The 23694-nt window shown below is 40.8% G+C and overlaps 2 protein-coding genes across 2 annotated transcripts in view; both read right to left on the minus strand.

Annotated features, from left to right (window-relative positions):
- Positions 1 to 9121, minus strand: part of LOC133651894 (ATP-citrate synthase-like) — a 53591-nt gene extending 44470 nt beyond the window's left edge. Inside the window, exons 1-2 of the mRNA XM_062050109.1 lie at positions 8949 to 9121; positions 1541 to 1710 (exon numbers count right to left, since the gene is read on the minus strand). Of these exons, the coding sequence (XP_061906093.1) occupies positions 1541 to 1699 (159 nt within the window). The 5' untranslated portion in view covers positions 1700 to 1710; positions 8949 to 9121. The remainder of the gene's footprint in view (positions 1 to 1540; positions 1711 to 8948) is intronic.
- Positions 9122 to 11414: 2293 nt separating this feature from the next.
- On the minus strand, positions 11415 to 23196 carry cnp (2',3'-cyclic nucleotide 3' phosphodiesterase). The gene is made up of 4 exons (XM_062050110.1): positions 23039 to 23196; positions 16322 to 17623; positions 16121 to 16245; positions 11415 to 12524 (listed from the first exon to the last, which is right to left on the minus strand). The coding sequence occupies exons 2-4, from the start codon at positions 17586 to 17588 to the stop codon at positions 12066 to 12068; spliced, it is 1851 nt and encodes a 616-aa protein (XP_061906094.1). The 5' UTR covers positions 17589 to 17623; positions 23039 to 23196; the 3' UTR covers positions 11415 to 12065.
- Between the last annotated feature and the right edge of the window lie 498 nt (positions 23197 to 23694).

Here is a 23694-nt window from a genome sequence, read left to right on the forward strand (position 1 = left end):
CAGGACACTTCACCCTTGCCCCCGGTGCCACTCACACCGGAGAATGAATGATGAATGAATGAGTTGTAAAAATTAATGATGGGTTCTCACTTCTCTGTGAAGCGCTTTAAGTGTCTAGAAAAGCGCTATATAAATCTAATCCATTATTATTATTATTATAAGTGTAAAAGGTAAAACTATGAATTTTTTTTATGAAATTGCTGTAGTTATTTTAATTTATTGACATTACTATTATTATTTTTCAAGATGTTGTTTATCTGTAACTCATTCATATCCAATGTGCTTTTAAATTGTATTTAAAGTTGAGTTTTGGTGGTACAATAGATACTCATGCTTTCAAAGTAATTAATAATTGTGTTATTAATCTTGATTTCAATATCACTCAAAATAATTGTGATTAATATTTTTTCCATAATCGTCCAGCCCTCATAATCATCATCATTTATTTTTATTCCTTTCATGAAAATGCATATATACAAGCCATATACAGTGGACAATTTCATTGTTTTTTTGTTTCTTATACATTTCCATGATCAGGAAGGAGCAGATGGAAGAATACTATTCTTATATTTATCTGCCCCCTTTTTAACACAAATTATTTTAGATGACTTTATCACTGTTCCCTCCACCAACACCCCAACTCCAACATACCGTATTTTTCGGACTATAAGTCGCAGTTTTTTTCATAGTTTGGCCGGGGGGTGCGACTTATACTCAGGAGCGACTTATGTGTGAAATTATTAACACATTACCGTAAAATATCAAATAATATTATTTAGCTCATTCACGTAAGAGACTAGACGTATAAGATTTCATGGGATTTAGCGATTAGGAGTGACAGATTGTTTGGTAAATTTATAGCATGTTCTATATGTTATAGTTATTTGAATGACTCTTACCATAATATGTTACGTTAACATACCAGGCACTTTCTCAGTTGTTTTTTTATGCGTCATATAACGTACACTTATTCAGCCTGTTGTTCACTATTCTTTATTTATTTTAAATTGCCTTTCAAATGTCTATTCTTGGTGTTGGGTTTTATCAAATAGATTTCCCCAAAAAATGCAACTTATACTCCAGTGCGACTTATATATGTTTTTTCCTTCTTTATTATGCATTTTCGGCCGGTGCGACTTATACTCCGGAGCGACTTATACTCCGAAAAATACGCTACTTTTAATTTTCATTTAAGCATTTTCAAAATGACAGGTCCAATCAAAATCAAAAATCAGTTTGATATAATTCCAGTTGTCTCTTTTTGTAACTCTTTTTAAATTCAAAGATATTCTTGCAACTTTTTAAGTCTTTGTCTAGAGAATTCCATGCTTTCACACCAGCAACAGACAAGCACATTTACTTCAAATTTGTTCGCACTCTTGGATGTTTGAAATCATACGGCCTTCTGTGGTTCTCATCTTCAGACGTGAACACAAATAACTTTTGTAAGTCCTTCGGAAGAACTTTATTTCTAGCTTTGAACATCACTAATAGAGTATGCAATTCTACAATGATAGCTCTGATCAAAAGGCTGCCTTACCTCTGTGAGCAGCCATGGATGTTCCAGGGCCAGTCGGTCCAGGTCGGTCTCAGGAGTCACGTTGGCATAACGGAAGCGGTTTTGGATCGGAGCGGAGGTGCAGATGTATTTGTAGAGGAACTCCTTCCCCGTCTGCTCGGAGATGGCTTTAGCAGACATGACAGGGTCGGCTGCACGGAAAAGGAGAGAAGGGGAAAGGTGGATCGCGAGGCAGACTAAATCTAACCTAATCAGCCACAGTTTATCTGCACTAATAACATAAGAGGCAATTATTTACCACTCCGGTTATAGTCTCCTAATTGGCACAGTAGTGTGCGCACTGGCTACACTTGCAGAATGACAAGCAAATACTGCAGGGTTTTCTCTCCATGTAATAGAACCTGGCAAACCACGGCAAAATAAAAGCCGCCACACCTTATAGGGCAGGGGTGTCAAAGTCAAATGGACGGAGGGCCAAATAAAAAATTTAGCTACAAGCCGAGGGCCGGACTGTTCGAATGTTCATTGAAAAATTTTTAAATGACGCATATAGTCTAGTGAACCTAATTGAACCTACTGAAAACCTAACAAATATATTCCAATATGATCAGATAAATAAAGCAATATTTTCTTATGGCTCTGTCAGTAATCTTTAATTTTCAACAGACACAAAAGACAAATTTCCTTTATATAAAAATCCCCATAACATGAACATTAAATGAAAGAAACCGGTATTCAAGGCACCATCAGTAGCCTATATTTTCTATTTTAGCAAAAGTGGGCTAAATTTACTTCAAAGAAAAAAACAATAATAGCAATTTTCTATCATCCACTCAACTGAAATATTTTTAAAATATAATTAAATTGAAATACAATAAAATAAAGTGCAAAAATCTATAAATCAAAAACAACACTTTGTTTAAGGAGAAGTAACATGCAGTGAAAACAAATATTAAACTTTAACTTTTAAACTTGAATTGAGTAAAAACTCTAAATATGTGATTGCACAGTAATGTTCACATTAAACCCCCCTCCTCCCTCCGTGGGAGGGAGGCGAGTTGGGTGCCCGAAACCCCCCGCTGGTTTCGGCCCGCCCCTTGGCGCGCGTGGCACGGCGGGCTCCGCGACCCGACGGCTGGCCCTCGTGGCTTGACGGCGGGCGCGTCCCGACGGGCCGCGCGTAGGGGTCAAACGCAGAAGTCTCAGGGCCTCGTGGTGAGGGGGTGGCCTGCGGGTTTCGGCCCGCTTGACCCCCCCGCTCCGCTTGGCGCGCGCGGCACATGACGGGTTCCGCCACCGACGCTCGGGCTGCAGCCCGACGGTGGTGCGGGCCCGGCGGTGACGCGCGGTTTGGGGAAACAAAGCAGAAGTCTCAGGGCCTCGGGGCCGGGTTTCGGCCCGCCCCCTTGGCGCGCGTGGCACGGCGGGCTCCGCGACTGACGGCCGGGCTGCAGCCCTTCGGCCGGCAGGCGCGTCCCGGCGGGCCGCTCGCCCCCTTTCGGAACCTTGGACCGGCATCCGCTTGGTGCGTGTAAAAGATCTGCGGTCTAAAAAAAAAAAAAAAAAAAAAAAAAAAAAGATCTGCGGTCTGCGGGCCGGTTCTAATAATAAATCAAGATCATCCCAAGGGCCGTAAAAAACCTTCTCGCGGGCCGGATATGGCCCGCGGGCCTTGACTCTGACATATGTGTTATAGGGGAACTGCACTTTTTTTTTTTTTTTTTTGTTCACTATCATTATGAAAGACATGACGACGGACAGATTTTTTTAAAATATTACATAAACGTACATAAAAGTCCGCTTATAGCGGAGCCAATGCCCGGGCACACACTTCCATGTCTGTGCTTCACTCCCAGACACACAACCACACTTCCTCATTCTCCGCCAATCCCCTTTCAGGCACAGTGTGTTTACGATCATGGGAACAATGAACATCAATAACACACAAACATAAATATTACCACCAGCCAGTCGTTACGAGGGATGTTTATCGTTGGGATTTTATTTATACCGATATCGGTATTCATTAGTACTATAGCCTATTTAATTTGTGGAAATAGAGATGTGAAAAAATATTATTTTTATTCACACAGGAGGTTGTGCACCAGCAACATCATGTAACATCTCACAGCTGGAAAATATTTTATCAACCCCTGCTTTTTATGTCTTAAACAAGTCAACTGTGTGCATGCGCAAGGTGCAATGCAGTTTTTATGTCATCATCTCATCCACACAAATCCACACTGTAGCTATTCTTTACAAAATACACTCAGTATAGCCATTCATCCATTTTTTACTGCTTGTCCTATAAGAACATTTAAAATATTAGTAACAAAATCCATCCATACATCCATTTTCTACCACTTGTCCCTTTCCGGGTCGTGGTGGGTGCTTGAGCCTATCTCAGCTGCATTCGGGTGGAAGGCGGGGTACACCCTGGACAAGTCGCCACCTCATCACAGGGCCAACACAGATAGACAACATTCACACTCACATACACACACTAGGGCTAATGTTAGTGTTGCCAATCAACCTATCCCCAGGTGCATGTCTTTGGAGGTGGGAGGAAGCCGGAGTAACCAGAGGGAACCCACGCAGTCACGGGGAGAACATGCAAACTCCACACAGAAAGATCCTGAGCCCAGGATTGACGACAGGCTCGCTGCAGCTCTCGCTGTTCGTTGTGGAAGTAAAGCAACAGAAGTCTCTAAACACGAGTACAGTCTACAGTGACACCAGAAATAGATGTCAGATTTGTTGTTAGTCGTTTTTAATAAAGAAAAGATCACTAAAAGGTTTGGAGAAGTCTAGTTTAAAAAAGTCCTCGTGAAAATTACAACTGTACAATGAGCAGCAAAAATTACAAAAATTTAGCAAAACAATATAAGAAAATATATATGTTAATACTAATTAATGATAACTAGGGATGTCCGATAATATCGGACTGCCGATATTAATCGGCCGATAAATGCTTTAAAATGTAATATCGGAAATTATCGGTATTGGTTTTAAAATTATCGGTATTGGTTTCAAAAAGTAAATTGTATGACTTTTTAAAACGCCGCTGTGTACACGGACGTAGAGAGAAGTACAGAGCGGCAATAAACCTTAAAGGCACTGCCTTTGCGGGCCGGCCCAGTCACATAATATTTACGGCTTTTCACACACACAAGTGAATGCAAAGCATACTTGGTCAACAGCCATACAGGTCACACTGAGGGTGTCCATATAAACAAGTTTAACACTGTTACAAATATGCGCCACACTGTGAACCCACACCAAACAAGAATGACAAACACATTTCGGGAGAACATCCGCACCGTAACACAACATAAACACAACAGAACAAATACCCAGAATCCCTTGCAGTGCTAACTCTTCCGGGACGCTACAATATAACCACCCCCCCCTCCCCCCCCCACTACCCTGTACCCCCACCCACCCTAACCCCGCCCACCTCAACCTCCTCATAGTCTCTCTCAGGGAGAGCATGTCCCAAATTCCAAGCTGCTGTTTGGATAGATAGATAGATAGTACTTTATTGATTCCTTCAGAGACTTCCCTCAGAAAAATTTAAATTCCAGCAGCAGTGTACAGAATTGAGATCGAATTTAAAAAGTAAAAAGTAAATAATGGGGGTATAAATGGAAACAGAATATAAAAATATTACAATAAGAATAAAAATAAAAAGCAACAATGAGAATAAAAATATAACAGTAAAATAAGAATGTAACAAGAGAAACTAGGCAGTAGTGACCATGTTATGAAAAAGTATTGCACTGTTATTGTTTTGAGGCATGTTAAAAAAAAATAATGCACTTTGGGACTTCAATAATAAATATGGCAGTGCCATGTTGGCATTTTTTTCCATAACTTGAGTTGATTTATTTTGGAAAACCTTGTTACATTGTTTAATGCATCCAGCGGGGCATCACAACAAAATTAGGCATAATAATGTGTTAATTCCACGACTGTATATATCGGTATCGGTTGATATCGGAATCGGTAATTAAGAGTTGGACAATATCGGATATCGGCAAAAAGCCATTATCAGACATCTCTAATGATAACACATTTATTTTCAAATGTGTGTCTAATTTTTTTAATAGACTTTTTAAAGAAAATGTATGCATAATCGCTCATTATGCAAGTAAAATGGTGACTTCACGTTCACCATGCCCCCACTGCCACAGGTACATTGGCATTCTGGGGGAAACCCTGTACTGTACAGTAGCAACATTACACAATTAAAACAAGGAAGAATGAATAAAGAGTAATAGCAGCTATAAATTTTTATCGCAAAAGGGAGGAGTTTTAGTGACCTTTATACTTTGCACACAAGCTTTACTTAGACGGTGTACAATACTGTAAGCATTTGGTTTTAGTACTACTGCAACTGCTTTCTTTACTAGCACAGTCTAAATAATATAACAACTAGTTTTATCTCCACCTAACAGCAGTATTGTTGATCAAATTGATAGCAAAACACTTTAGAACCTAAAATCACAACCACTGCTGTTCATTACACAGAGAGCCTCCATGTAGTCTCAGTGGCTCTCTCCTATTTCTTACAGGGATTAATGGCACTGTCAGGGACATATTCACTATTGATTACCATTAGCCTAGAGTCCCCACCGAGTCAAACGCCGGACAGATGGAAAATGTGTGCAACATCCTTTCATCCATCTATAGCAGAGCTGGGCAAATATTTTGACTCAGGGGCCACATTGAGAGAAAAAATGTGTCTGAGGGGCCAATGTGTATGTGTGTATAAATTATGAATACACATTTAGCTGTAAAAAATATTCTGTACAGTATGTGTGTTTGGGTCCCTTTTTTTCAGGACGCTAATACCAAAAGTCACAATGTCCGATAAGAGTTCTAAAAAAGTTAAAAGTTGAAAGTGCCACTTATAGTCACGCACACACTAGGTGTGGTGAAATTACTGTGTTTGACCCATCCCCTTGTTCCACCCCCTGGGAGGTGACGGGAGCAGTGAGCAGCAGCGGTGGCGGCGCTCGGGAATCATTTTGGTGATTAAAAATGTTATGACAGGCCACCTCAAAAAAACGGAATGGAATTTTACAGTTTTTTACTGAATGGGACACCCAAAATGTACATTAAAATAAAGAAAGTGAGATTTACAATATTAACTATGAACAATAAAACACTGAATATTAACAACATATGAACATCCATCCATCCATTTTCTAGCGCTTGTCCCTTTCGGGGTCGCGGGGGGTGCTGGAGCCTAACTCAGCTGCATTCGGGCGGAAGGCGGGCTACACCCTGGACAAGTCGCCACCTCATCACAGGGCCAACACAGATAGACAGACAACATTCACACTCACATTCACACACTAGGGCCAATTTAGTGTTGCCAATCAACCTATCCCCAGGTGCATGTTTTTTGGAGACATCGCTCCTCTTTTACATCTCAGACCAGGTCCTCCATCAACATCTTTTACAATCAAGCAAAACACAACAAAAATGTAACAAACAGCAAAATATGAATGCAAAGGCTATTAATCACCTACAACATGATATATTATCACTTTTATGCAAAAATTTGCTTCTGCATCTGTTCCTGACACATGCGTTTAGGGCTGGCTGCTCCGAAAACAAACCCCACCCACTCTTCTTTGTTCTTCGTCGGAGCTGCTGTGACATAATTACCATAATAACTCCTATAACCATACTTGCCAACCCTCCCGATTTTCCCAGGAGACTCCCGAATTTCAGTGCCCCTCCCGGGGCAACCATTCTCCCGATTTCCACCCGGACAACAATATTGGGGGCGTGCCTTAAAGGCACTGCCTTTAGCGTCCTCTACAACCTGTCGTCATATCTGCTTTTCCTCCATACAAACAGCGTGCCGGCACAGTCAAATAATATATGCGGTTTTAACACACACACTCAAGTGAATGCAAGGCATTCTTGATCAACAGCCATACAAGTGTGACTTTTTAAAACGCCGCTGTGTACACTGACGTAGGGAGAAGTACAGAGCGCCAATAAACCTTAAAAGGCACTGCCTTTGCGTGCCAGCCCAATCACATAATATTTACGGCTTTTCACACACACAAGTGAATGCATGCATACTTGGTCAACAGTCATACAGGTCACACTGAGGGTGACCGTATAAACAACTTCAACACTGTTACAAATATGCGCCACACTGTGAACCCACACCAAACAAGAAACTTGGGGTGCAACAACTAAATTATATTATAAAAATAGTTGGCGATTAATTTAGTCATCGATTCGTTGGATCTATGCTATGCGCAAGCGCAGAGGCTACTTTTTATTTTATTTTTTAATTATTTATTTTTAATTTTTTTAATAAACCTTTATTTATAAACTGCAACATTTACAAACAGCTGAGAAACAATAATCAAAATAAGTATGGTGCAGTATGCTGTTTTTTTAAATAAAATACTGGAAAGGATAGAAATGTAGTTTGTCTCTTTTATCCGATTATTAATCAATTAATCGAAGTTGTGAACCCGTTCTCAAACAATGGCAATAAAACTATTCTGATTCTGATTTCAGGAGAACATCCGCACCGTAACACAACATAAACACAACAGAACAAATACCCAGAACCCCTTGCAGCACCAACTCTTCCGGGACGCTACAATATACACCCCCCGCTACCACCAAACCCCACCCCTCCAACCCTGCCCACTTCAACCACGCCCCCCTCTCCCTCTCCCGAATTCGGAGGTCTCAAGGTTGGCTAGTATGCCTATAACACTCAAAAGCGCAGATTTCAACCATTGAAATACTTTCTATAGTTCAAGACTTACGGTAATTTAAAAAAAAGAGCACTGCACATCATAATGGCGGCAACAGTTTTGATGTTTAAAGGTCTAAAAAAATTATGTACAATTTCCGGCGGGCCGGATTGAAAATCTTAATGGGCCGCATGTGGCCCGCAGGCCGTATTTTGCCCAGGTCTGACCTATAGGCTCCATACATTATCCATTATCTGGTGCACATTTGGGCTGATTAAGCCTAATTATGAAGATGATGAATGGCTAGACAGGTACTTATTAGTTACTGAGGTAAAGCAACAAAAGTCTGCACAGAATTTAGGCAAGCATTGCTGCCATGTAACTGAAATAAAACATGCTTGCCAACCTGATCATGATAATGAGTGGTCGCTAGCATAAAGCAAGAGTGGCAACTAACTTCATTCATTTATTTCAGTAATTTATTCAAATTCAACTTATCAGTAAAGGCAAAGTTTACATTGCGTTACAATCACAGTATCAAAGTAAACTTTCTTTGAGTATTTGATAATGGGCTGTGACGTCATAGCAGTTTAACTTGTTTGTATATCACTCCATCTTTGACCCATTCATTGTTGTCCAAAAATGACTCGGCGTAAAGTACTAAAACAGCCCTAGAACTGCGAGTCGCTAACCTTTTGTTTGAAATACGGTCCTCGGTGAACTCTATCGGGGTTCCGCGGTGGGAAGTGTCAGCTTTCCTGGGATCCGCTTTAGCCTCCAGTCAGAACCAACCGTGCCCGGAGAAGAAGCTCGCTTAGAGTTTTGTCTTCCGCCCTCCATCAGCCGAGAGCCCGGCTGATGTGTGCTGGCCGCTGATTGGCTCTCAGGACAACGTTCTCTTTTGGTGCGTTCACAAACTATAGGAAATATTATCACCCCGAGAATGACGCACTCGGTGGCAAAAGAATGTGGATCTTTTTTTAAATATGGGTACATTTCTACTGAAAACAAAAAAATATCAGAAAAAAAAATTGTTTTGATAAAGCTTCTTGAGAGGCACTATGCGTTATAGGCCTACAAGGGCAATCGTTTTAGGAAATTGGGGAGCCTTAAACGTCTGAAGTTCACACGCGCACAGACAAACAGAAGACGATTGGTTAACTTTATCAACACATTAGCCAATCAGCAAGCTTGTTCAACAAGATATGAGCCAACACACATCGGCTGTTGTACGACTGACCCATTTCTTTTGCGATACAGATTATTAGTGCATGATTTCATACTCGTCCTTGGAGAATTATTGTTCAATTTCGCAATATATGTACAAGTTATTTGGGGTTTAAATACATTGAAGGGCAATTAAACAACTGCAAACAATCTGAGCATTGATTGGTGCCACCCCCTGGTCATGGAATTAAATACACCCATTGAGAAAACTACAGTATTGTATAGATTATTTAGTGTTTATTACGCAAGTTTTTTTTGACACTGAATTTATGGAACTAAATTTTTTGCGTTTGAATTTTCAATCATGTTATGCTAGGGGTGTCAAACTCATTTTAGACCGGGGGCCACATGGAGAAAAATCTACTCCCAAGTGGGCCGGACTGGTAAAATCACGGCACGATAACTTAAAAATAAAGACAACTTGAGATTGTTTAGTTTGTTTGAAAATAGAACAAGCACAAATGCACAAATCATAATCTTGTTGGGTTTTTTTTACACTTACATGTTGCGGTTAATAATTTGTTGTTTATATTTTCTGAATAAATTATGTAATGTTTATCAGTCAACTCATTGGTGTTAATTTTCAATCTATCAAGATACAACAATTGTGCCAAAATCATATTACAGGATGTTATTTATGTAGTTTGATCATTTTCCTCGACTGATGTACCAACATCATGTGGTTTATTTTGTACATATGTAGCATCATCTACAAAGATACAAATAATTGCTATTGCAACATCTAGTGGATACATTTAGAACTGTTTCATTCATTCAAAAATTTCAGGTACATTTTTATACTTACTCATCCCGCGGGCCAGATAAATCCTGTTCGCAGGACTGATCCGGCCCTCGGGCCATACGTTTGACACCCCTGACAGATTCATTGAACAAAAATTTGTGAGCTAAATGTGTTTAAAAATTCAGTGTATAAAAATTCAGTGTAAAATAATTCAGTGCAGAAATAGTCTAACCGTGTCACGTGACTTCAAACTCGTTCTGAGGCAAGATCAAATGCTTCAGTCTTAATTTACTGGAAGTGTGAGGTTAATTTGTCTCTAACGATTTTTGTTTTTTTTTACACTGAATTTATGTCACTGTTTTATGTTTAAAGTTTGTGAACTTAATTTTTTTTTACATCAAATTATGCTGACAATTTCATGGAATAAACATTTGTGAGCAAAATGTGTTTATAAAATAGTTTAAAATACAATGTTTTAGAATTAGTGTACAAACTTTGTATAAAAATTCCATGCAAGAAAATTCACTGCAGAAATATTTGTTGCTTCGGAACTCAAGTCGCACTTGCAGTAAATTAAGGCTGAAGCAATCGATCCTGTCTAAGAACCAGCCAATGAGGTTCTTTAGTCTTAAGTTATCAGAAGTGGGTCTTGAATTTTGAAGCAATAGATTTTTGTGAACGTGACTGAAATTTTTTGCACAAAATTTTCTATACTGAATTTCCATACACTGACTTTTTAACACTATGTACTCAGATTCTTTATTCAATGAAATAGTCAACATAATTTGATGTAAAAAATATATATTTCCACAAAATTCAAACGCAAATATTCAGCCATAGATTATGTCCAAAAAAGCTTGTGTAATAGAAACAAACTAGTCTCCCTACAAGGGTTTTGCATTTTGAAGCACCAAATTTTTCTGCAGTGAATTTTTTTACTCTGAATTTTAACATTTTTTACATTTAATTTTAATAAATGTGTTTTTTTTTTCATGTAGAATTTTTAGACAAATTAAACTATATAGAAGTGAGTCTTGCACTGTGAAATAATTTACACCGAATTTAAAAACCCGATTTTAACAAACTGGATTTTCTTTTAAACACTATTTTTTCAATATTTAAAATATAGTTGATGAAATTCTAAAGCAAATTAACCTCCATATTGTCAATACAAGACAGACAACATTGATGGAGTATCATGTTTTTTAATCATGTGTACAAAACAAGTGCAAAAAATAGTGATTCATAAGAGCTACATAAAGTAGAACTTGCCCTTCCAGACCAAGTCAGATGTTACAAAATGGAAATTCATGAAGCCTTGTTCAAAGTGGCTAAAAAGAGCAACGCCACGCAGCCTTGCAGAGCACAAAAAGGTTGCAAAACACGATTTGAATTCACAGCGTTCTTTTAAGTGCAAGCGTATGAAAACAAAAAGAGAATGCCAAATTCATCCATCTCCCTTTCAAACAATGCACAGTGCAAACATGTCAAGGAAGGATCTAATGCACATTCACTCGATACACTGACAGACAGCTTTGGCCTCTTTTGCCAACATAACCACTTTCTAGTCTGCTGGGAAATGATTGGACGAGACAAAAAAGGCAACACGTGAAGATGGAGGTCCTACTGAGGGATGCATGCTATGGAAGTACATGGTTGACTCACAGCGGGAGAAGCAGAAATGTCCACTTTTTAGCTAGGATGCTAGCCTACAACAGGTCCTGACATGTGGGCAGACATGCTACACTAGACAGAAGGCATTGTGGGTGCTGGTGCAAAAAAAGAAAAGAAAAAAAAGGCACATCTTGAATTTACCAGCCATCTTCCTCCTGGATGACATTTACAAGATGGTGCACTTCTTCTTGGGGTCTTTTTTGCCCTGCACGCCATCGGGCCCTTCACGTTTGTAGAAGCTGGAGAAGCACACCGGCACGCAAATGGGCTCCTTGAGCTCCAGCATCCACCTTCCTTTGCCGTAGTAGCGCAGCGGGCCCAGATCCATGTCGGCCACCAGCTCACCCTGCTGGCCTTCCTTCTGCAAGACCAGAATCTCCAGCAGGTCCAGGCCCGTCTGGACCGCCTCCACGCCCTGCGCGCAACCAAGAGTGACGTGGGCACGGCTCCCGACGGGCAAGGAATCGGCAGCGGGGATGGTGGACTGCCCCCCCTTTTCGGAGTCAGACGGCCAGAGCTGGAGCTGCTCCTCGGTGAGGCGCACTCGGGCGCCGGCGGTGCGAGGGGTGACGAAAAGGGCACCCAGGGACAGCTCGAAGACCGAACCGTACGAGTCTGCAACGACCTGGGCAGGAAACAAGGAAATACACGCTACTAGAACAGCAGTCACCTTTCAATTGTGCAGAGGAACCTCCGAAGTTGTACAATTTGGATTAAATTTGCCTCAAATGACAAGAAATAGAACTTAGGCGACAGAAAAGGGGATGGTGCATAAGACAAAAAATGTATGTGCGTATATGCTAATATTAGCATGCAAATAGTAACATGCTAACTAGGGCTGGGCGATATATCGATATACTCGATATATCGCGGGTTTGTCTCTGTGCGATATAGAAAATTACTATATCGTGATATTCGAGTATACATTCTCACGCAACTGCTTTTAGCTGCTGGCATTACACTACAGCAGTGGTTCTTAACCTTGTTGGAGGTACCGAACCCCACCAGTTTCATATGCGCATTCACCGAACCCATCTTTAGAGAAATTTTTTTTTTTTTTTTAATTCAAGACAAAGTTATGTTTTTGGTAACTCTTTAGTATGGGGAACATATTCTAAGTAACAAATACTTAATTTAGAGTTATTTGGTTAGGGTTATAATAAGGCCATGCAGAATAAGGCATTAGTAAGTACTTAATAATGACTAGTTAAGAGCCAATATGTTACTAATTTGCGTGTTAAGCAACTAATTAATGGTGAATATGTTCCCCATACTAAAGTGTTACCATGTTTTTTTTACTGGTGCACAAAATGAACCGTTCATGAACATCACCTTGTTCAAACAACAAAACCAACACAGTGCATAAACTCACAACAAATTACACACCTGCAAATCAGTCTGACTTCTGCTGTTGCCGTATCCGTAATACACCGATCGGGAGAAGTTTTTATTTACACGATGAGTCGGGTGTGTTTTGACCTCCGCCGAACCCCTGAGGCCGACTCACCGAACCCAGGTTAAGAACCACTGCACTACAGGCTCTTCTCACTTTCGTCTCTCCTTCTCAGAGACTTAAACAAGCGCACCTTCTTACATACGTCACATACGTATACACCCTCGCTGAGCAGAGTGGTAGCAGCATGGCTAAAGTTAGCTGTGGTGCGAGTGGTAATACGAGAGAAAGAAGGTGCGAATTTGGTAACAAATGAAGGAAGAATTAATTTCTAAGAAAAACAGCACAGGGTCCATCGTCTGGCGGTGGTTTGGCTTCAAGTGGGAATATGTCGAACAGACAACCGTAATTTGTCAAGTGTGGGGCAAAAGCCTTGCTACAAAAAGTCACCAGCTCAAGAATGAAGTGTGCTTACTCCACATGTCAACATCTCCGTTCGGTGCCACAACAACAAAATACAGAGGCAACTATTTCCACATCAACACCGTATGAAAAAAATAGTCCACGACATGAGATAACGTCCGCCGGAACCTACCACATAGCGAAGGACGTACACAATTTGATTTCCTATTACGCAGCTTATTTTTATTTGACACTTATTGAAATATCTTGTGTGACGTCATGCACAAAAGTGCACTTTATATGTTTTAAACTATTGTAGTGGCGTTCTGTACAAAAAGTGCACTTTGATTTAGTGTTTTGATTTGTCATCTTGAGGACATCAAGCACAAAAGTGCACTAATAGATTGTTTTAAAATGTCTGACAATCTTGCTCTTTCTTTTGGAAATGACATGAATGTTTGTGCCACTGCTTAATAACCGTTTAATAAATACAGTTATGGTCAATTGACTTAGTTGTGATTTCCCTCTCTGCATGAAAGTTTAAAATAAGCATATATTAATGCAGTATGAACAAGAATGTTTTAATGTAGACACATAGAATCATCATACTGCTGTGATTACATGCATCAAGTGTTCATTCAAGGCTAAGGCAAAATATCAAGATATATATCGTGTATCGCAATATGGCCTAAAAACAGAGATATTAAAAAAGGCCCTATCGCCCAGCCCTAATGCTAACTTTAAGCTAAATTTATAGTAGTTAACCTCGGTCATGTAACTTGGTACTTGACATGTGCTGTTAGCATGACAACCTTTTTAGCTAAATTTGAAGACTTTAACCTCAGGGAGATATAACTTGGTATTTGACATATGCTAACTGTTAGCATGCTAATTGTTTTACCCAATTTTGCAAACACCTCAGAAACATAACTTGGTATTTGACAAGCTAACTTTGCAGCTGTACACCTTAAGAGTAATACAACGTGGTACTTGACACATGCTAACAATTAGCATGCTAACATGAGCCTGCTTGAATGCAAACAATAGCATTGTAACTTGAACTAATTTTACAGCCGTTAACCTTAGGGCAGGGGTGTCAAACGTACTGCCCCAGATGAGTTTGTTAAGTATAAAAATGAGCCGAAATTTTTGAACGAAAGAAACCGCGGTTCTAAATGTGTCCACTAGATGTCGCAATAGCAATTATTTGTATCTTTGTAGATGATGCTACATATGTAAAAAAAAAAATAAACCAGATGTTAGTGCACCAGTCGAGGAAAATGAGCAAACTACATAAATAACATACTGTAAATTGATTGTGATTTTTTTTTTATCTTGATGGATTGAAAATTAACACCAATGAGTTAGCTGGAGAACATTACCACATCATTTATTCAGTAAGTATAAATAACAACAACTAAAGGCAGAAAACTATTAACCGCAACATGTAAGTGTAAAAAAAAAAACATGATTTGCACATTTTCAGAATGTGCTTGTTCTATTTTTAAACAAAGAAAACAATCTGCAGTAGTCTTTATTTTGAAGTTATCGTGATTTTACCAGTCCGCCCCACTTGGAAAAATATTTTTCTCCATGTGGCCCCGATCTAAAATGAGTTTGACACCCCTGCCTTAGGGTCTTATAACTTTGTATATGACACATGCTGTTAGCATGCTTACTTTAGCATGGCAAGTTTTCAGCTAATTATACAGCCATTAACCTAAGTCATATTGCTTGGTACTTGACATATGCCAACTGTCAGCATGCTAACTTGCTTTAGCTCAATTTACAGCCGTTAACCTCAAGGTTATACAACTTGGGTCTTTGGCACATGCTACTTGTAAGGATAGTAACATTAGCATGTTAACTTTTTTTTTTTTAAACCACACTTTGCAGCTTAACACTTCAACAAAACTTGGTATTTGACACAAGTTAACTTTTTTAGCCAACTTTGCAGCTGTAAAGCTACTTTGGCTTTTGAAAATTGACAGACGGGCCGGGCGAGCACACGATGCATTTCAAAGCATACATCTGTTGGAACTAAGAGTAGGCTTCTCAAACATGGGCTACATCTACTTTCAACAATATATCATCAAAAAAACACTAAGGGTTAACACATTCTCTTTTAGTGGGAGCAGTGTTGTTGAGCACCCTTTTTTACCAGTGAGTTGAAGTCTAGTACCAGTTTTGTTGTGGCATTTCTCAAAACAGATCTTTGCTCAATTCTGTTTTAATATTTGGCGGGCCAGATTGAAAGGGACCAACGGATGTGGCCCGTAGTTTGCCCACTCCTGCCTTAAAGTAATGATAGTTTGACCCTGGAACAGATTAATTCACTTTACATGATCTCCCAGTAGAAAACAACTTTGGTGGTTTCACTGCTGTGTATAAACATGTTTACAAGCCAGCAAACAATGGTGTCTTACTGGATTCTCCGCATATTCTTTGGCGCCTGCTTCTTTGCCATAATTGCAGAATTTGGTGGTACAATGGAGGCTTCCTTTGGCTTTGAAGTACTGCGTCAGATCCAGCTCTTCCTCATTCCCAGTGACTGCAAAGAAAAATAAGTGGCATCAAAAGTCTTAGGTGGACGTGGCAAAGACATGCGCTTTAAGGAAGACACTCACAGTCAATAGTGTGTTTCTTGAAGGCGTCCAAGGTGCTCAGTGCTTTCAGGAAGTCCGTGTTTGTGGACCTTAGCTGGTCCTGCACAGGAGTCAGCAAAAACCAGGCAAAGAAGAGAGGAAGGGACATTTCCTCCAGTTGGCGCTTCATTGATGTAATCTGCGCCGGCTTGAGTTTGCGCGCGGTGGTCTTGGCAAGCCGAGCGGCGTCTCTGCTCCACTCCGTGCGCGGCTCGAGGAAGACAGCGACCAGGCGGTGCTCCCTGGCCAACTCGCCCAGGCGGGCCAGCCGGTCCTGCGTGTGGTTAGTGTCGTCCACCACCACCACGAGCGCCGAGGGGTTGGCGCAGCAGGCCGCTAAGGCGGCGTCCAAGGCCTTGTGGCCCTCTGCGCTGGTGTCTTGGTTCTCGGGTTTCACGCCATAGTCGTCTGCGCAGAAGATGGAGCAGCGGTCCTTGTAGGCGTCGGCCAGGACGCGGGCAAGGAAGCTTTTCCCCGACCCGGGCAGACCTCGGAGGACGACGAGGGTGCGGGAGCCCCGCAGAGCATCTTTGGTCTTCTCTTGATCCAGCAGGGCAAACGCCAGGGAGCCAGCAGCGGGGGCTGGCGACTCCTTTTCAGGCGCTGCTCCTGTGGAAACCACTGACTCAGCACTTTTTTCTGGCTCCACGTCCTTCTGGGGCTCTGCAGGTGGCACCGCTTCAGAAGATGTTGCCTCCTTGTCCGGCACCACAACTTCAACTGCTTTTTCAGCGGACACTTCCAACTTTGCGTCTCCCTTTGCGTGTGCACCATTATCTTCCTGCGGCGCCTCCTTGATAACATCCTCTGCCACGGCGTCCATCACAGCCTCCACCTGTTCCAGAGTCTTCTCCTCCGGGCTGGGAAGCCGCGGCTCTGCTTGGAGCTCCCGTGTAATCACTTCCTGGGTTGTTGGCTCCGTTTCTGGAATCAATTCTGGCAAGTCATCTGAATCAGGGTCCAGCTCTGAGCTGCTCTCTGGCAATGCAGCCATTTCTTGCGGCACCACGACAGCTTCAGCCTCAGTTTCTTCCTTCTTCTCTGACATGTCCGTCCCCGCGTCGCCATAGGTAAATGTACCGTTCACCACGTGCTCCTCGTCAGCTGCTGGCTCCTCAGGTTCTGTGAAATGCTCCAGCTGTGTAACCACTTCCTCCATTACCAACGTCGCCGCCACTGTGGTTTCCTCTTCCTGCTGCTGCGGACTCTCCACCACGGGCGAAACCTCACAGTTGTTCTCAGGGTCCATGTTTGGGCTTGATGGGTCACAACTTCAACATGTACCTAAAATACGACAAACCATTTAAGAAACATTTATTTTACTTCATTTATTAACCACAACATTTGGTATACCTGCACTCAATCTAATGAGAGCCAATTACAGTTAACCCTTATTTATTGTTAATTGGTTAGTGGTAGGGATGTCCGATAATATCGGACTGCCGATATCGGCCGATAAATGCTTTAAAATGTAATATCGGAAATTATCGGTTTCAAAATTATCGGTATCTGTTTCAAAAAGTAAAATGTATGACTTTTTAAAACGCCGCTGTGTACACGGACGTAGGGAGAGGTACAGAGCGCCAATAAACCTTAAAGGCACTTCCTTTGCGTGCCGCCCCAATCACATAATATCTACGGCTTTTCTCACACACAAGTGAATGCAAGGCATACTTTGTCAACAGCCATACAGGTCACACTGAGGGTGGCCGTATAAACAACTTTAACACTGTGAACCCACACCAAACAAGAATGACAAACACATTTCGGGAGAACATCCGCACCGTAACACAACATAAACACAACAGACCAAATACCCAGAACCCCTTGCAGCACTAACTCTTCCTGGACGCTACAATATACACCCCCGCTTAAAAAATGTTACCATGCTCGCATTAGGTTAACATGTTCACATTAACATTAGCATGCTAACAGGGGAACAGCTAACATACTTCTAAGATGGCGGCAAGTAACAGAATGCATGATTAGGTTAAAACGTACATAATTAGCCTAAATGCCAGCATAAAATATGAACATGCTAATGTTAGAATGCTAGCACTAGCGTGCTAAGAGGTAAACAGCTAACATACTTCTAAGATGGCCTTGAACAAAATCAATGATTAGCAAGCATGTGATTTGAACTTAATGAAAGACTGAAAATAAGCCGGGGATCTAGGGGCGGCAAAGCTCCTGGTTTTTCAGCAATTGAACATGCAAAAATTTGCAAAGAAAAGCACCATTTAAAGATGTTTTAGTTCTGAAATAATTTTAAAATTATCCACGGTTTAGATAAATACATACCCTATTCCAGTGTTTTTCAACCACTGTGCCGCGTGCCGCGGGATACAGTCTGGTGTGCCGTGGGAGATTGTCTAATTTCACCTATTTGGGTTAACAATATTTTTTGCAAACCAGTAATTAGTCTGCAAATGTGTTGTTGATTGTCGGTGCTGTCTAGAGCTTGGCAGAGTAACCGTGTAATACTCTTCCATATCAGTAGGTGGCAGCAGGTAGCTAATTGCTTTGTAGATGTCGGAAACAGCGGGAGGCAGTGTGCAGGTAAAATTGTGTCTAATGCTTAAACCAAAAATAAACAAGGTGAGTGCCCCTAAGAAAAGGCATTGAAGCTTAGGGAAGGCTATGCAGAACGAAACTAAAACTGAACTGGCTACAAAGTAAACAAAAGCAGAATGCTGGACGACAGCAAAGACTTACTGTGGAGCAAAGATGGCGTCCACAATGCAGACCCGAACATGACATGACATTCAACAATGTCCCCACAAAGAAGGATAGCAACAACTGAAATATTCTTGATTACTAAAACAAAGTAGATGCGGGAAATATCGCTCAAAGGAAGACATGAAACTGCTACACGAAAATACCAAAAAAAGAGAAAAAGCCACCAAAATAGGAGTGCAAGACAAGAAATAAAACCCTACACAGGAAAACAGCAAAAAACTCAAAATAAGTCACGGCATGATGTGACAGGTCGTGACAGTACACCTACTTTGAGACAAGAGCTATATTGATACATGCTTGGTTATGGCTTAAAGTCATATCCAACAATTGCGACGACGACTTTTTACTGTCAACTGAGTTTCGTTTAAGGATTTCTGCTGGTGGTGTGCCTCCAGATTTTTTCAATGCAAAAAATGTGCGTTGGCTCAAAAAAGGTTGAAAAACACTGCCCTATTCATCCAAATGAATCACTATGGCTGTTTCAGTCACTATGTTATTTAGTCACTACAATAATTACAACTTGTATTCACATTAGAGATGCGCGGTTTGCGGACACAACCGCGGAGTCCGCAGATAATCCGCGGGTCGGGCGGATGCATGACGAAAAAAACAGATTTTAAATAGATTCGGCCGGGTGGCGGTTGAACCAATTCGGAAATATATATACATAGTTAAATGTTGTTACCCACATACGAAAAACGAGCAGCAGGCAATTATTCATCAGGCACTGCTGCAGCTGTCACGCCAAATGTCTTCCCCCTACAAAAACCTTACCCCCCCCCCCCCATTTACTTCCGGGGCTGCGTCCAATAAAATCACAAAGTTGCCGGGGGTCCTTAAACGGCACGCGACTGTCCTGTTTCGCGCCTGTAAAAAAAAAAAAAATCGATTTCTTTAGATTCCAGCAGCTGTCAAAGACGAAGTATCCTTCCAGCGACGGGCAGTCAAAGCCGAAGTGCTATCGCTTGCTGTCAATGACGTAAGAGGAAACATGACCACGGAAGTAAATGGGGGGGGAAGGTTTTTGTAGGGGGAAGAAATTTGGCGTGACTCCCTCTCCACTTCTAACTGCTCCAAATGCAAAAACCATAAAGAGTACAAACACTGTTTTTTTCTATTAGCTAACTTCCTTTATCTGAATAGCCATTTGTGATTTATAGCATGAAATAAATATCTTGCAGTCATGTTTGTTTCAAAATGATTCAACTATTCAATGTCAAAATATAAGTAGAAATATTGAACAAAATGTCAGCTACTGTCTTGTTCTAAAAACAATAAAAATTAAATTTAGCATTTAGACAGGCTATACTGTAGCAAAGTCATCACATGTCTGCCACAATCATGTGTGTTCTTAAATGTGTATTCCACGTCTTCCATGTCCAGAGCAGTTTTGATTTGGGCTTACATGGTAAACAACTAAAATTAATGTGTTGGCCTTTGTTTTATCCAGACGCATGCATTTGTCCAAATTTGGGTTTCCGGGAAGTGTACATCACTAAAAGAAAAATCTAAGGAAGAGAATCCCTCTGCCATCTTCCACTAGATGTTTTAATATATAAATCGCCCACTTAAATCTCCCCTCTTCCCTTCTCCGACTCTCGTCATTTGAGATGTCCGCGTCTGTTGTGATTTCCCTTCCTGGTTGATTGACCCGCCCTATCTTGCCTCTGATTGGCCTGTCCCTAATGTTTTGCCCTAATCTTAACCAATCGTGACTCATCATGGTAAACCCACCAACCAATCATGGATTTACTTATACGTAGACCAACCAATCATTGATGTTTCCTGTATATTTTGTCCCCTGCCCGTGGAGTTGCTTCGCTACTCAGCTGGGATTTTTAAGTGACATTTTTTTAATGGAAAACCATAGTTTTTAACCACTGCAGCTGTAAACCGGAACGGATGATCAAAAACCATACTCGTATGGAAAAGAGACGGATCAAGATTTGAACACATTGTAGGTCAAAAAAAATAAACAGAATTTTTTTTTTTTTACATAGACGGATTTCCGACTATAGACGGAAAAAAAATCACATGCCTGGATTAGGTTAAAACGTATTGAGTTAGTTAAAATGCTCGCCTGAAATGTTAGCATGCTAACAAGAACAGCTAGCATACAGTACTTCTACAATGGCGCCAAGTAACAAAACACATTAGGTTAGAAAGTACAAAATTAGCTAAAATGCCAACATAAAACAGATGTTTCATTTTGACCCTCACATGTAGCCAAAAAAAAACAGTTTAAATACTGTTCAAACTCTGATTAGTGGTTTGAGTGTAGGCCTTGAGATCGGTAGGTTGTGAGTTCAAACCCCGGCCGAGTCATACCAAAGACTATAAAAATGGGACCCATTACCTCCCTGCTTGGCACTCAGCATCAAGGGTTGGAATTGGGGGTTAAATCACCAAAAATTATTCCCGGGCGTGGCCACCGCTGCCCACTGCTCCCCTCACCTCCCAGGGGGTGATCAAGGGTGATGGGTCAAATGCAGAGAATAATTTCACCACACCTAGTGTGTGTGTCACAATCATTGATACTTTAACATTAATTACAAGGAAGAAGAATTCTGATATACATCTTGAATTTTGACAAACAAGAATTGCATATTTAAAAGTATTAAATATGTATTGATTTATATGTATTGGTTGTGTTTAGGGCTGCAACAACTAATCGATTAAATCGACTATAAAAATAGTTGCCGATTAATTTAGTCATCGATTCGTTGGATCTATGCTATGCGCATGCGCAGAGGCTACTTTTTTTTTTTATAAACTGCAACATTTACAAACAGCTGAGAAACAATAATCAAAATAAGTATGGTGCCAGTATGCTGTTTTTTTTCCCAATAAAATACTGGAAAGGATAGAAATGTAGTGAGTCTCTTTTATCCTATTATTAATCGAAAGTAATAATCGACAGATTAATCGATTATCAAATTAGTTGTTAGTTGCAGCCCTAGTTGTGTTATAGATTGAGTTCAAGATGTGAACACTTGATTGCTAAGAAATGGAAAAGAAGGCCAGATTAAATAAACTGCTTCTTCCTCATTTTTGGATAAATTGAAATGCAAAATAGGAAATATCTGATAAACCATATAATTATATACATTAAATAAACTAATACTTAACTATACTCAAAGTAATCAATCACTTTACAAATAGAGTATTTAGGAATATATTTTAATGAATTTTAAAATTAACAACCCTGGTCATGTCCATAAAAACGCAAGCAGAATTTTTTTTTTTTTTTTTTAATTGTGGAAGAATTTCCAACAGTTGTAGCTCGCACATGGAGTACATTTATTGGAATTCAGTACAACTACTAAGTGTTAATGCCGATATTAAGGGGGCAGACAAAAGAAACATGGCAGAATTAAGTGTGCCACACAGTGCCAGCAGACGCAGACAAAGGGCAGCAAGACAAAAAACGGGGCAAACAAACGGACATATGGCGCCAGCCACAGCACAGCGCCCTCTATCGGCGAGATGCTGCACACCCTTTACTGTTGTTTTTTTTAACGCCCGATTTGTGCTTCATTTAGCAGATGTGCGAACGTGTCGTCACGAGTCAGAAAGAGGAAGCTTCTAGAACACAACAACCGCAAAAAGTTAATCAGTCGACTAAAGCGGACCATAGTGAAACTAAGACGCAAAACAATAAATGCAAAAAAAAAAATTCTCCAAGTGTTTCGTTTAAAGAGAACTGAAAGCTATAAAAATGCTAATATTAAATATTTAAAGTTGTTTAAGGCGATGCAAGGTGCTAGCCTGGCACAATGCGACGCTAGCACAGGACACAAACAATTAGCACAATCAAGTCTTGTTAATTTGTGTGCCAGAACACAAGCCGCCGTCTCAACTTCAACTACTTGGGGAGGTTTCTGGAGTGTAAAAAGCAGCATAAGTGAGAGGTAAAAGGCGACATTAGGCGTGTTTAGTGTGCTGTAGACGCCAGCTTACCTTAGCAGCAGAGAGGCTGACCACGCGTTCCTCGCCTCGGCGTACAATGACAAGCTAACCTGCCACATGCACGCTCACGCGCCTCTCTTCAAGGCCTGCACGATACTGCTGGGGGCGCGCAAAGGGGCGGGGCAAATGCCGCGCCCTACACAGACCGGAAGTGTGGAGGACTTTTTTTTTTTTTTTTTTCTTTTATTGAACAACAAACACACACACAAAAGTCAAGGCACTTTCAACATCAGCGAAACATGTCAAGGAAAGAAAACAAAAGCACATACAGAGAGTATTGAATAATAATACATAATAATCAAAAAACGGCTACCTAAATCCATACTTGCCAACCTTGAGACCTCCGAATTCGGGAGGTTGGGGGGGGGGGGTTGTTGAGGTGGGCGGGGGCGGGGCGGGGGGCGGGGTTAAGGGGGAGGAGTATATTTATAGCTAGAATTAACTGAAATTCAAGTATTTCTTATATATATATATATCAGTGGCGTGCCGTCACTAGAGGCAGGGGAGGCACGGCCTCACCTGCCATCATGGAGAGAAAAAAAAAAGTAAAAAGAAAAAAACTATAATTAAATTGTTATATGTATCCAGTGATTATACTAAAGTTATTTTCCATTTAACTTCACCAGTTTTAGATTATTTAAATTTTT

The sequence above is a fragment of the Entelurus aequoreus genome, linkage group LG06 (assembly GCF_033978785.1).
Source record: "Entelurus aequoreus isolate RoL-2023_Sb linkage group LG06, RoL_Eaeq_v1.1, whole genome shotgun sequence".
Taxonomy (NCBI): Eukaryota; Metazoa; Chordata; class Actinopteri; order Syngnathiformes; family Syngnathidae; genus Entelurus; species Entelurus aequoreus.

Excerpts from the sequence above, each read along its gene's own strand:
- cnp (XM_062050110.1), bottom strand. The coding sequence starts at position 17,588 with ATGGACCCTGAGAACAACTGTGAGGTTTCGCCCGTGGTGGAGAGTCCG. Across the intron at positions 16,246-16,321 it reads CAAGAAACACACTATTGACT|TCACTGGGAATGAGGAAGAG; the intron begins GTGAGTGTCTTC and ends TTTTCTTTGCAG. Across the intron at positions 12,525-16,120 it reads AAGAATATGCGGAGAATCCA|GTCGTTGCAGACTCGTACGG; the intron begins GTAAGACACCAT and ends TTTCCTGCCCAG.